Raw genomic sequence first — 10,439 nt, forward strand, 5'->3', positions numbered from 1 at the left:
ACATACCCAATTGCATAATAACACAGTGTAGGTATACAATTTTTTTTTTTTTTTGTATACAAATAATATTATAGTATCAAGATTTATGAACACTCATCGTTCGCTAAGTGGTTTTATGACGATTTCTGGTAAATAAAATTATATAGCGGTTTAAGCTAAATAAATAAATAAGCAGAACTTTTGTTGATTACACAGTTTTTACAACTGTACCGTTGTACCGAAAACCACTCGTTAAGTATACGTTATGTAAATAAAATAAAACGAAAAACGGCTACCTACCAACATTTTTCATTTTTACACTTATGTTTTTGTACTTGTTTGTTACTTGTTTTTTAATCAATAGCATCATAGTTACCTCGAGTCGAATAGCATTTCAGTGTTCGTCCGACTTTGGCATCGAAGACTTACTTCTGGTTCAACAAAGTGTTTGAAAACAAAAACAGCCATTATGCATTTAAAATGTGCTGTTATTCTCTTCGCGTTGTACTTCGTGACCGCGACACAGGTAAAACTACATAATAATAAAAATGTCTATAGTTAATACTATTTAATATTATGATTGTACTTATAATACTTTATAGAGCATGGGACTCAATAAAGATCAAGTCAAAAAAATTGTTAAAATATTCAAAACGTTCAGAAACGGTACAGACTTGAGCACTTCAGCACTATGCAGGGAATATAATTTAGTTTTTGAACACAAAAGAGGTAATGAAGTATTTTTTAAACGTTTCGGTTGTAATTAAGCGTAACTCCCCCCCCCCTTACTTATACACAAAAACTGTAAAATAATGCTGTATAACAATTTTTCAATTTAACGCTCTCGTTTTGGCCAGCTCGATTGAAAATTGTTTATGATTTTTGTCTATTTTATTTTTAAATGTAGGTAGGAGTCCCGCTCGAAAAGTACAAGACCTTTTGGTATTTCTGGCCAGTAACGATAAGATTAATGACAACCCGAAGGTAAGACAGATAAAAAAAAAAATTGAACAATTTCAAATTAATCTGATTTTCTTATTTTCCATACACGTTTTTTTACAAAGATTCAAAGTTTATCGTCATACGAAGTAAAAATTTTCGTGGGCTTGTTTAACAAATACGACCAATGGTTCGACCATAGCGGACTACTTGACCACGACGAAGTAAAAAAAGTTGTTAACGCTTTAAATCTAGAAGATGACGTCGAAAAAAATTTAGTAGACGAAATAAAATACATATTTAATGCCTCAATCAGAGATTCAGTTGACTCGATTCTATTAATATCGAGTACCGTATTATTGACTTAACGAAGCTTTTCGAATTATTTTTTTTAGGTTGATAATTTAAATTAATCTTTATAGGTGAAACAATTAACGCCCCGAAATTCTTGGAGGCCTTTTTGGAAGTAAAACCAAAAGTAAGGATATGGTTTCGTTAAGGCACATAACTATGATTTGGCCTGACATGGTGTTTGAACATGTCTAAGAAAAATATGTTTTATAATTTTAGCGTATTGTAGCGTTTAAAAAAAAAGTAACTATTAGTGAACCTAATATCTACATGATTTAAATACTTGTACATAGGGCAAAGGTCTGGACAAAAAACTAATTCTGGAACTCATCAATTTATATAAGGGTCACAAAATAGCTGGCGATTACATTGACCCTGTTGAAATAGCAAAATTCTTCAAAAACTTATCTATAGTTAAACAAGAACACGAAGGCCTTTTGGTTTTTGATTCCATACGTAAGAATACATTTTTGATATTATCATTTACTTATTCTTATTTTTAATGAACAAATTTATCAAGACTAGTTTTTTGATTCGAATTATTCGTTATCAATATTATTTTCAATATGTGATTTATCAATTTTGAAATCAATTTAGATAATTTGTCATCTATAAATAACAAACAAATTACATTTTTATTTATAGAGTTTTAATGTTACTGTTTTCATTTATGATTTTTTATTCATTATTAACGAAATGATTGTAATTTAATTAAAATATTTTCTATGTTTTATTTTTGTTGAAAAAAATGTTTCCCGACTGATTCTATGAATATTTTTTAATTAAAGAAAAATGTAAGTCTTATTTGATTATAGGAACCGCTCCTTTTCAATTGAAAGAGCTGTTGCTTGTTTCAGCAGAATACAACAAAGAGGCCAACGAAGAAGTAATATACATTTTTTTCTTTTACTGTTGTCTTTAATATACTATTTTGAAGACGCACCCATCCGTTTTTTAGAAGTAAAGTTTAGCACATTTAGTCGAAAAATTATAATTTAGAGCTTAAACTATAGTTTACACACATTAATCGAGCAATGATTATTGTTAATTGGTTAGAGGTTTTTCGTTGTCAGCCTATCTCAGTAATTTCTATAGATAAACATCACATTTGTTATCAATTGTAATGTTTTCCTCGAATCAATGCTAGAGTGTCGATGGATTCAACTGATTTTTAATAACTTATTTAAAAAATACCAAAAAAAACCTAAACAATAAAGATGCATAGACAAAATATTATTGGATCTACCAAAATTCTGTCATAGATAATATGCCCATGCTACTTCAAAATATGACGAATGGGTATCGTTCTCTTGTGCAACACATAATCGAAAGAGGTACTTTTTTAATTGTTTAGAATGGACCCGTATATTCAACCGATTCAGTTAGAGATGTTTTATGGAGTTTCTCTAAATATGACGTCAACCAAAACGGTTTAATCGATAAGGAAGAACTAAAAGGAATTGAAGAACGTCACTACCAGGACGAAGACGTTGACTCTATCTTTGAAGACTTCGATATCGATAGTAATATTGCAAATTATAGCGTTAACAAAATGTGGTTAACTTTATTAAGTTACTACCATACGTAGTGGGGAATGAGCATAGAGTAGGTTCAGACCGTTTTTACATGTAAAGATATTTTAACAGTTGGAATTACTAAAATAAATCCCGAGAAACCGCCGTGGTTAATATCTACATAAAACAAAGGTTATTAAATCGAAGATTTTTTCACGATAAACAAAAATATCATACTAAAGATTTTTAAAAGAATAAAAGGCGTATCTTCATTTAAAAAAAACACATTTTTAGTCATTTTCAAGATTTAGACGCGGTGGAAAAGAAGTGATTTCACAATTACACAAAGTTGAAAGATGTTTCAACAATAGTTATGATATTATAGTAATCAAAATGTCGGAGCAGACACCAAATAAAAAACTTAACTTATAAAAATACTATACTAAAAATATTGCAATTTTTAGGAGACCAACATTTGAACATTGCAGAGTACTGTAGGATGGAATTTACGCAGTATGAGCGAATGAACGCTGAAAAGGCAGAGCACGAGTTAATAGATGCTGAAATAGCGGATCGTGAAGATACAACGCTGAAAAGGAGGACAGCAGTGACAGAACCCTGAAAAAAATTAAGTGTTTTTTTCTGAATTAAATAATATAATAATTGTTATGCATTTGAATATATTTTGGGAGTGGTTTAATTATGGGTAATAAGTTTTAAATTTGACGTTTTAAGATTTTTTTCGCAGCTGTATAATTTTACAAATATGTTATATCATTTCATAAAACAATAATTAAACATTTTATTTAATATAGTAAAAATGATGTTTTTATTTCAAAATTATTATAATTATATATCCTGGGCCCTGCAAGTCATACAGTTCCTAAAAAACAAAAAACCATAAGTTAACATGTTTTTCGAAAACGGTATAAGAATATGGGTACTAAAAATTAAAAACAATCTTACAATATTTAAAAAAAAGTAACACTATGAATATAAACTGTCAAAATTATAACAACTGTTGTTATCATAATCAATAAAATATAAATTTTAACAAACAAAATAAACTAAAAGCAAAAAAATTATCCACCAATTAAACTTAAACAAAACATCAAATGTATACTTTTCCAGTGCATTCCTAACTCATATGTAAATTAATTGTGTTTTTAATATTAATAATAATTTATTTCTTACCTAAGGAATTAGTTAGATTATTAGTTACAAATCTCAAGAATACAATTATTTGTAAGTATAAAGTATACAATAACAGTATATAAAATAATACTTTGTTCGTTTTAAGGAATGACTTCTTGGTATTGTTTTATAGTTTCACGGTATTTTTCCTCACCTTAAATCGTGTAAAAAATGTTTGAAAAAGTAAAATAGTTGTCCATAATACTGAATTAGGAAAAATAAGAAAAATCTGTTTTTATCAAATAGTATATTTTACTTAAAAAAAATTGTGTGATTATTTGCCAGTCGGTATTAAATAAAACCTATAGTTTACATCTGGGTCATCTAGTTAGGCTTCTAGATCAACCTATTGTTTCTGTAATGTGTACTGTATACTTATTGGTTTTAGAATGATGTGCAGTTGTATTTTTTAGCCTATACTCATTGTATTATTTTTAAAGAATTTACTATTTCAAATTGTAATCTGATTATATACAAAGCATAATATGAAAGAAATTAAAAACTAATACATATTTTAGGTTATGTGTTATTTTATACGATTATTATTAAAATATTATTTTCTTTCCTTAAGATATATCAGGTTTGATAGGACCCAAGGCTTATTGTTAGAACAACAAGTTTTTCAAAAGCGTACCAAGTAATAAAAGCTATGAATAGTTTCAACAAAAAATAGTTTCATAGCAACATGTGTACACGTGTAAGTCGAAACAGCGGCTGCCTACATACAAAATGGTGTTTTGTTTTCAATTGAAATACTTATTACAACATGTATACTATATAGTGTGTTTTAAGCAACACGAAATACTTCAAACAAATGACCATTATTTTAAACAATGGTAACAAACTAGCTAACAAAAGTACCAACTAGTTAAAATATCTCTTTCTTTATTTAGATTTTTTTGCCAAAGTTGTCCATTTTGACCGTAGTCAATTTCTAGGTTGCTTTGTGTGACACAATCCAACAGTCAGCCGATAATTGAAAATATTTTCATTTTATAGTTAATTATGATGGCAATAATTTGCTATAGACGGACGATCAACGGTAATCTTGTTCACCCTAATGATAAAAATCCATTTTCAACGACATTATTGTTATTAGGAGAATGTTTTTAATCGACACTTGTATTTCTACCATTTCCTTTTTTATCAAAACGGTCATTTAGAAATTTGTATCACTTTCAGTTGTAGTAATTCTTATAAATCCGCGACCCTTAAATATTTCTATGCACCGTACCTCGATCCCCACTGTACTGGCATTTTTTATGTTTGAGATTTGCACTACTTTGTTATGACATTGCCTTCAAATATAATTTTCTATAAATCACAGATTGACAACATACTTTTTTATAATATGTGTACACAGATATTTCAATTTATATATTTTTTATTGTCGTTTTAATTATTCAAAAAATAACAATACTTGTATGTACAAGTTGGGTGACTATACAAATTATAGAAGGCTTTTTTCATCTTTGAATAAATGTACTTAATTGCATAATAATAATATAGTGTATAAAAATTATTTTTGTTATACCACATATTGCCACATAGAACCACCATATTGCGGTTTAATTTTACATAAGTAAATAAGCAGTACTTTTTGTTGATTACACCTGTTTTTACAACTGTAAAACCAATCGTTAAGTATAAATTATGTAAATAAAATTAAACGAAAAACGATTACCTACCAAATTGTTCAAATCTGTACTCGTATTGTTTTAATCAATCGCATCGTAGTTACCTCGAGTCGAATCGCATTTCAGTGTTCATCCGGCTTCTGTATCAAAGATTTTCTTCTGGTTCAACAAGGGGTTTGAAAAAAAAAACAACCATTATGCATTTAAAATGTGCTGTTATTCTCTGCACATTATACTTCATGACCGCGACACAGGTAAAAGTACATAATACTAAAAATGTCTATAGTTAATACTATTTAATATTATGATTGTACTTATAATACTTTATAGAGCATGGGACTCAATGAAGATCAAGTCAAAAACATTGTAAACACATTCAAAAGACACAATAACCGCATAGACTTAATTACCTCAGCACTATGCAGGGAATATAATTTAGATTTTGAACACAAAAGAGGTAATGAAGTACCTTTTGAACAGGTTTTAAACGTGTCGGTTGTAATCAAGTGTTACCCCTATCCTCTCCCCTTAAACATAAAAACTGTAAAACAATATCCTCCAGTATTTAACAATTTTTCAATTTTACACTCTCGTCTTGGCTGGCTCGATTGAAAATTGCTTATAACGTTTTTCTTTTTAACTATAGATAGGAATGGAGCTGAAAAAGTACAAGACCTTTTGGTATTTCTGGCCAGTAACGATAAGATTAAAGACAACCCGAAGGTAAAAACGATAAAAAAAATAATTGAACAATTTCAAATTAATCGGATTTTCTTATTTCCATACATGTTTTTTTACATAGCTACAAAGTTTATCGACATACGAAGTAAAACTTTACTTGGGCTTGCTTAAAAAATACGATCACAGCGGACTACTTAACTACAACGAAGTAAAAAACGTCATTGGCGCTTTAAATCTAGAACAAGACGTCGAAAAAAAATTAGTTGAAGAAATAGATAACATTTTTATTATTTTGATACAAGATTCAATTGCAGTCTCGGTTCTACATATATTGAGTACCGTATTAAATTGAGTTAAGGAAACTTTTAATTATTTTTCTTAGGTTGATAATTTAAATTAATTTTAACAGGTGAAACAACTAATGCCCCGAAATTCTTAGAGGTCTTTTTGAAAGTAAAACCAAAAGTAAGAATATGATTTCGTTAAAGGCTCGAAAAAATACACAAAACTATGATTTTGCCTGACGTGGTGTTTGAACATGTCTAAGAAAAATATTTTTTATAATTTTAGCGCATTGTAGCGTTAAAAAAAAATAATTCTATTAGTAAACCTAATATCTACATGATTTAAATACTTGTACATAGGGCAAAGGTCTGAACAAAAAACGAATTCTGGAACTCATCAATTTATATAAGAGTCACAAAATAGCTGGCGATTACATTGACCCTGTTGAAATAAAAAGTTTTTCCAAAACTTATCAATAGTTAAACAAGAACACGAAGGCCTTTTGGTTTTTGATTCCATACGTAAGAATACATTTTTGATATTATCATTTACTTATTCTTATTTTAAATGAACAAATCTATCAACACTAGTTTTTTGATTCGAATTATTCGTTATCAATATTATTTTCAATATGTGATTTATCAATTTTGAAATCAATTAAGATAATTTGTCATCTATGAATAACAAACAAATTACATTTTTATTTATAGAGTTTTAATGTTACTGTTTTCATTTGTGATTTTTCACTCATTATTAACGAAATGATTGCAATTTAATCAAAATATTTTCTATTTTTTATTTTTGTTAAAAAAAATGTTTCCCGACTGATTCTATGACTATTTTTTAATTAAAGAAAAATGTAACTCTAATTTGATTTTAGGAACGGCTCCTTTTCAACTGAAAGAGCTGTTGCTTGTTTCAGCAGAATACAACAAAGAGGCCAACCAAGAAGTATTATTGTTTTTTTTTTTTAACTATTTTCTTTAATATGCCATTTTGAAAACGCACTCACCCATTTATTAAAGAAGTAAATTATAGGAAATTTTTCCATTAAGTTCAAATTTTGAGCTTAAATGATGTACACTCAATAATCGATCAATGAGGATTATTTATTGCTTTTAGTTTTTTGTTGTTAAACTGCCTCAGTTATTTCTATAGAAAATCATCACATATGTTATCAATTGTATTGTTTTCCTCGAATGAAAGCTAGTGTCGATGAATTCAACTAATTATTAATAATTTATTTAAAAAATATCAAAAAAACCTAAACAATAAAGATGTATACATATACTAATATTAAATCTACCGAAAAATTGCCACAGATAATATGCTATTTTTCTATGGAAATTCGGTAAACTCAATACATCATAGCACTTGCCCCATAGGGTATATTTCATTCGCACAAACCATGTTATCACACTTCAAAATATGATCAATGGGTACCATTCTCTTGTGCAATACATAATCGAAAAATGTTCTTTTTTAATTTTTCAGAATGGACCCGTTTATTCAACCGATTCAGTTAGAGATGTTTTATGGAATTTCTCTAAATATGACGTCAACAAAAACGGTTTAATCGATAAGGAAGAACTAAAAGGAATTGAAGAACGTCACTACCAGGACGAAGACGTTGACTCTATCTTTGAAGACTTCGATATCGATAGTAATGTTGCAAATTATAGCGTTAACAAAATGTGGTTAACTTTATTAAATTACTACCATACGTAGTGGGGAATGAGCATAGAGTAGGTTCAGACCGTTTTTACATGTAAAGATATTTTAACAGTTGGTATTACTAAAATAAATCCCGAGAAACCGCCGTGGTTAATATCTACATAAGCAAAGGTTATTGAATCGATGATTTTATCACGATATACAAAAATATCATACTAACGATTTTTAAAAGAAAAAAAGGCGTATCTTCATTAAAAAAAACACATTTTTAGTCATTTTCAAGATTTAGACGCGGTGGAAAAGAAGTGAGTTCACAATTATACAAAGTTGAAAGATGTTTCAACAATAATTATGATATTATAGTAATCAAAATGTTGGAGCAGACACCAAATAAAAAACTTAACTTATAAAAATTCTATACTAAAAATATTGTAATTTTTAGGAGACCAACATTTGAACATTGCAGAGTACTGTAGGATGGAATTTACGCAGCATGAGCGAATGAACGCTAAAAAGACAGAGCATGAGCGAATGGACTCTAAAAAGGAGGAGCATGAGGTAACAACGCTGAGAAAGAGGATAGTAAAAAAAGAACGCTGAACAAAATTAATGTGTTTTTACAGAATTAAATGTTATATTAATTGTATTACATACGAATATTTTGAGTGCTTTAATTATGGGTAATCAGTTACAAATTTGATGTTTTAAGATTATTTTCAAAGCTGTATAATTTTACATATATATTTTAGTTTATTCTTTAAACGAATAGACAGCGATATCAACTCATATTAATATAAGATGTTATTTTTTTTTTGTCAATTCATGAAACAATAATTAATCATAATATAATGAAATACCGTAAAAATGATATTTTTTTTCGTAATTACTATAATTTTCTATCCTAGGCAAGCAAAATAAAAACAGTTAATATGTTTTTCGAAAACGGTATAAAAATATGGGTACTACTGGAATATATTAATATATTTTAATTTTACACAATGATAAAAAATTAAACATTTAAAACAATAATGAAAATACATATCCCTACCTCTTTACATTGAATAGGTTAAAATACCACGAATAATTGTTTTTATTTAAAAACTTGCTGTTTTAAATTCGGGTATATGATAAAGTATTTATTTTACAACGAATGAGGTAAGATTTTTTTTTTTTAATAAGAAAAAATAATGATTTTAAAATTATGTATGTGATTTTACTTTATATTAAATGGAAGATTACTTAAAACGATACAGTATACAGTTATAATAAACTTTTAAATTATTTAAAGCATTATAAATCAAATTATTTTAAAGTAAGACTCGTAAGAGGTGATACCAAAATGTTCTCAACAACATTGCTTGAATATATTTTTACCGGATTGAATATCATCAAAAATCCTGGCTCAATAATCATATCAGCAGGCATATGGTAATTATCAGATGCGAACACGATTACTGCTTCTTCTTTATTATCACTCAGAACAACCGGAATACGCCTACATATATATTTACTTAAAAGTATCTTCTTTTCTTTATTATATTGCAATTGTGTACCCGATATACCAGATGGCCAGCTATTTATATTATATCTTTCTAAAATAGCCCTCGTAAGTCGATATGGAAAATCTATTTTCCCCAGTAGATAATCAACGCGGTCCTTTAAACGAAAACGACGGTTACATTTTTTTTTATAATTCGTTATTGTATGCAATAATTACCCATAAATATTTGTTAGGCGACATTAGCAATAAATCCCATCTAACAACTTCTACCAGTTCCAAGGTATCCGGCACACTTTGAAATTCATTAAAATCTTTAGAATACAATGCTCCCGGTTTGAATGCCATCAAAAATCCTGGATGAGCGATCATATCAGCAGGCATATGCGTATTATCAGCAGCGAACACGATTACTGCTTCTTCTTGATTACCACTGAGAACACTCGGAATACGTCTACATATGTATTTTTTTAATAGACTTCCCATTGCGTCTCGATTGCAAGTGAGAAACCCCAGAATACCTCTAAAATTGTCATTATTGACAGGTCTCTCATTTTCCCAATTACATATTACCTCGTGGTAAATACCAGATGGCCAACTACTTTTACTATATCTTCCAGTAATAGCGTCCACACTTCCGCGGGACCAACTTTTCCGTAACAATTGATGATCAGCGCTTTCCTTTCA

General features: G+C 28.6%; 1 protein-coding gene across 5 annotated transcripts; it reads left to right on the forward strand.

Moving 5' to 3' along the window:
• Positions 1-293: 293 nt before the first annotated feature.
• LOC126837524 (uncharacterized) lies at positions 294-8,908 on the forward strand. Of its 5 annotated transcripts, none has more exons than XM_050571469.1 (9): positions 294-505; positions 582-708; positions 887-963; positions 1,044-1,266; positions 1,341-1,396; positions 1,563-1,725; positions 2,130-2,155; positions 8,075-8,243; positions 8,697-8,908. In XM_050571469.1, the coding sequence occupies exons 1-9, from the start codon at positions 449-451 to the stop codon at positions 8,852-8,854; spliced, it is 1,056 nt and encodes a 351-aa protein (XP_050427426.1). In that variant the 5' UTR covers positions 294-448; the 3' UTR covers positions 8,855-8,908. The 5 variants fall into 5 exon arrangements, with proteins under 5 accessions (XP_050427426.1, XP_050427424.1, XP_050427422.1 ...); XM_050571467.1 differs by lacking the exon at positions 8,075-8,243 and adding an exon at positions 2,624-2,792 and having other exon boundaries at positions 297-505; positions 2,085-2,155; XM_050571465.1 differs by lacking the exons at positions 8,075-8,243; positions 8,697-8,908 and adding exons at positions 2,624-2,792; positions 3,248-3,504 and having other exon boundaries at positions 297-505; positions 2,085-2,155.
• Positions 8,909-10,439: the final 1,531 nt, after the last annotated feature.

Source organism: Adelges cooleyi, unplaced genomic scaffold (genome assembly GCF_023614345.1).
Source record: "Adelges cooleyi isolate 19-005CV unplaced genomic scaffold, UGA_ACOO_1.1 ACOO_flye_CR_arks_rails_tigmint_CR_PRNA_25, whole genome shotgun sequence".
Taxonomy (NCBI): Eukaryota; Metazoa; Arthropoda; class Insecta; order Hemiptera; family Adelgidae; genus Adelges; species Adelges cooleyi.

Excerpts from the sequence above, each read along its gene's own strand:
- LOC126837524 (XM_050571467.1), top strand. The coding sequence starts at position 449 with ATGCATTTAAAATGTGCTGTTATTCTCTTCGCGTTGTACTTCGTGACC. Across the intron at positions 1,397-1,562 it reads TTTTGGAAGTAAAACCAAAA|GGCAAAGGTCTGGACAAAAA; the intron begins GTAAGGATATGG and ends ACTTGTACATAG. Across the intron at positions 1,726-2,084 it reads TTTGGTTTTTGATTCCATAC|GAACCGCTCCTTTTCAATTG; the intron begins GTAAGAATACAT and ends ATTTGATTATAG.